The sequence below is a fragment of the Pongo abelii genome, chromosome 3 (assembly GCF_028885655.2).
Source record: "Pongo abelii isolate AG06213 chromosome 3, NHGRI_mPonAbe1-v2.0_pri, whole genome shotgun sequence".
NCBI lineage: Eukaryota > Metazoa > Chordata > Mammalia > Primates > Hominidae > Pongo > Pongo abelii.
The window spans coordinates 155,913,702-155,917,282 of NC_071988.2; the positions used below are offsets into that span (position 1 = coordinate 155,913,702).

Below are 3,581 nucleotides of genomic sequence, written 5' to 3' on the forward strand. Positions count from 1 at the left end.
ATTTCTAAAAGTCTGATTCCTCTGAACTTGGATGAAAAATTAGAAAATTTCTGTTGGTAAAAATACTTTGGAATCTTTAGGTGTAAGAACTATTTTGAGCATATTTTCATAGAAGAAATTAAAGCTAGCAATATTACTAAAATAATAAAATATGCAATAAATTCAAATAATTACCTCATTTCATTTGGTTCAAATGTAATAAAAATATATCTATTTATACTTATTGCTATGAACACATCAAAATAAGAAAAATGTGCAATATTAAAATTAGAAAATGTGCCTCTGTAAAATGAACTAAGCTTCATTTCTTTTTCCACAAAAGAAAAAAAAATGGCTTTGTATAAAAAACGTTTTATCATAAAGTTTACTGAACTAAGCACCCATCATGTGGAATATGAAATTTACTGAGGTCAATTCAGGCAGAGATCACTATCATTCCTCCACCTGCTGCAGATACTAGCTGGGAAGGTACGTTTTTCTTTCCTAGTGTCTCTGGGCCAAGGCAATGCTAAGAGGTTTGGAGCCCAAGATGCGGCCATTCATCTCAGTCATTGCTTTAGTAGCATCCTCAGGAGAGGAGAAGCAGATCAAGCCAAACCCTTTGCTCTGTCCCTCTTCCTGCATTACCTTAACTCTGCTAATTGATCCAAATGAAGAAAACTCGTTTCGTAGTTTTTCATCATCAATGGTGTCATCAAGGTTCTTAATATAGAGCTTTACCCCCTGGCACCCACAAATTCGTTCCCTTTTCAGCTGCTCAAACATTTGCTTTAACTCAGCCTGTCGCTCTACTTTCTTTTGCGCCCGGCCTACAAAAATCAGCTGCCCATTTATGTCCCTTCCATTCATTTCTTCAACAGCTTTCTTGGCAGCCTCATGGCTATCAAAACTCACAAAGCCAAAGCCTTTGGATTTCCCACTGGAATCTGTCATCACCTTAACACTCAGAGTTTTGCCATATTTGCTGAAAACGTCCTTCAATCTCTCATCATCCATGTCACCGCCAAAGTTTTTGATGTAAATATTGGTGAATTCACTGGCTTTGCTTCTGAGTTCAGCTTCACGATCTTTTCGGTTTTTGAATCTGCCAACAAACACCTTGCAGCCCTTGAGTAGTTTTCCATTCATCTCCTCAATGGCCCTGTCTGCAGCACTCTGGTTCTGAAAGTGCACAAATGCATAGCCCTTGGAGCCTTGATCATCACTCATCACTTTGGAGGAAAGGATCTTTCCAAAAGCTGAAAAATGTTCATAAAGGGTTTTGTTATCGATAGATTTGTCCAGATTCTTGATGAACACGTTCCCAATTCCAGATCTCCTCAAGTAGGCATCGCGCTGAGACCACATGAGACGGATGGATTTGCCTTTTATGATGTCAAAGTTCATTGTGTCCAGCGCCTTCTGGGCATCAGCCAGCTGCAAGAAGTTCACGTAGGCATAGCCCAGAGAGCGGCGGGTGACCTGGTCCCTGCAAATGCGGATGGACAGCACAGGCCCCACAGTGCTGAACTTCCTGAACAGCAGGTCCTCGGTGACATCTGCATGTAAGTCACCCACATACAGGGAGGCCATGCGGTACTTGGCTGCTACATTCATCTCCCTGTCCTTGCCACTGTGAGTCTGTCCCCTGGAGCTCTTTGAGCAATCCCTGTGGGGGGATACTAGGTCACAGCTTTGGCCGGGCTCAAGTGTGGAGGCCTCGGGATCACCACACAAAGGCCAAGCAATGGAGTTCAGACACGGCTTCCCCAGCTCAGGCAACACCCTAATCCAAAAGTCCCCACAGCCACCAATCTGGCCCTCCTAGGACGCAGCAATAGAACTGTGAAATCGCGAAGAGAGATTATTATTAGGACAAGACGTTCCTTCCCCTCAGATTTGTGAGAAAACTTCAAGTGGCGGGCTGGCCCTCCATCTGAGCATTCTCCACAGACGCCCTGGTCGCTGGTTTCTGAATAAAAATAGGCCTCGCTCAGAGTGGTTTAAAGTTACAGCCGCTCAGGGAAGAACTCCACAAGCGGAGGCGTCAGAGGCCCCAGCCGTGGAGTATGGGCTGCGAGGTTCTGCCCGGCAGAGACCCGAACCTGCCAGGTACCGGGTTCTGCAGGCGCCGCCGCCGAGGCGCTGCCGGGAGCGACGCGGGCCAAGGGCGTCCTGAAGACCTAGGGGGCCCCTCCGACCTCCCGACCCGCGCGGCGCCCAGAGAAAGGAGGCGTGGGGGAAGGGGAGGCTGACAGACCGACGGACTGACGGACGCGGCGAAGCGGGTGGCCAGGCGGGGGCTGGGGGCTCACCGGCGGTCGTCTGCGGGCGGGCGGGAAGCCCGGAACTCGCGCGCTGAACTTCCCGCGCACTCGCTGCCAAGTGGGATGTTTTCTTTTTAATATTTTTTTTAAGAACGTTTTTCTTCCCCCCGCCCCTATTACACGTTTCCCACCCTCCTCAGATGGCTAAGCTGAGAAGCAGGAGGCGGTGACTGGGGTGGAGAAAGGCAGCCGAGGGGAGTGGCCCCAATAAACCCACCCGCCCGCAGGGCTTTGCATGGGTCTGAGTGAAGGAGCCTTTCCAAATGTGGATCAGGGCCTGTCACTTCCTGGCTTCAAACCCTCCAGTGGCTTCCTTTGACTTTTTGATAAGGTCCAACATCCGCACCTTGTTCTATAAAGTTCTGCAGGATTCCTGAAATGTTCCAGCCTCAACTGCTGCTTAGTTCCCCTTACAAAACTCCAAGACACACTAGCCTTTTTCAGAGCCAACTTTATAAAAATGTGTTCTTCGGAAATAAGTTAACTGCTCTTTCCAAATAGATGTTTTTTCTAAATCCCTCTGACAATTTAGGTTTCCCTCTTAGAAACTCTAACCCTACCCTGTATTTGCCTGGCTTTTGTCTAATTACAAAATATTGCATATTTCGTAACAATAGAAGCCATGTGCACTTTATTCTCAGGGACTTGCAGACAAGGGATGTGCAGTATTTATTGAACAAATCTTAGCCTCAGGTTAGTTTTCACATCTAGTTAAATGGAGGCGATGGCACTTATCTTAGAGAGTATTTTACGTGTGAAATGAGTTAATAGATTTGGAAATGGATAACACAATATCAGATACATAAGTGGTTTCCAGTAACAATGATTTCATTTTCTTTAGCATTAAATAAAATTCCTTAGTATCTAATGAATCCTTAAAATTTGAATCATAATGCATCTTAGGGAGTCAATAAGTTACTGTCACGGTAGCATGACCTTGATTCTCCAAGAGTGCCAGAACCTATGAAATTACCCTGTGGTCTCAGTTGTACTTGTTTACAGAAACAAAAGCCAGGCCGGATGCCAGTAGCCACAAACAAGCCACTAGATAAAAACTCAGCTTGGCAGTGCTACTCAGACAGACCTGAATCCTCACTTCCTTATCATATTAAAATCTCTGCCCAGTGGGGAGAGATGCCCTTTGCTAGGCACATATAGTAAGTGCCCAGTGCAAAAGGAAGAACAAGACTGCACACATTCTAGTTTTCTCTTGAAAGTCCCACCTCTTTCCAGGAATTCGCATCCTTAGTCTCCACCTCCATGCTCTAAGAGACC

At 46.0% G+C, this 3,581-nt stretch overlaps 1 protein-coding gene across 3 annotated transcripts; it reads right to left on the reverse strand.

Moving 5' to 3' along the window:
- Nucleotides 1-345: 345 nt before the first annotated feature.
- On the reverse strand, nt 346-2,458 carry PABPC4L (poly(A) binding protein cytoplasmic 4 like). 3 transcript variants are annotated; one of them, XM_024246168.2, is made up of 2 exons: nt 2,295-2,458; nt 346-1,822 (listed from the first exon to the last, which is right to left on the reverse strand). In XM_024246168.2, exon 2 carries the CDS (start codon nt 1,594-1,596, stop codon nt 484-486), a length of 1,113 nt encoding a protein of 370 aa, XP_024101936.2. In that variant the 5' UTR covers nt 1,597-1,822; nt 2,295-2,458; the 3' UTR covers nt 346-483. The 3 variants fall into 3 exon arrangements, with proteins under 3 accessions (XP_024101936.2, XP_063579733.1, XP_054410479.1); XM_063723663.1 differs by having other exon boundaries at nt 346-1,951; XM_054554504.1 differs by having other exon boundaries at nt 2,240-2,458.
- Between the last annotated feature and the right edge of the window lie 1,123 nt (nt 2,459-3,581).

Bases quoted from the DNA above. Each gene is read 5' to 3' on its own strand.
- PABPC4L (XM_024246168.2), bottom strand. From the start codon at position 1,596: ATGAATGTAGCAGCCAAGTACCGCATGGCCTCCCTGTATGTGGGTGAC.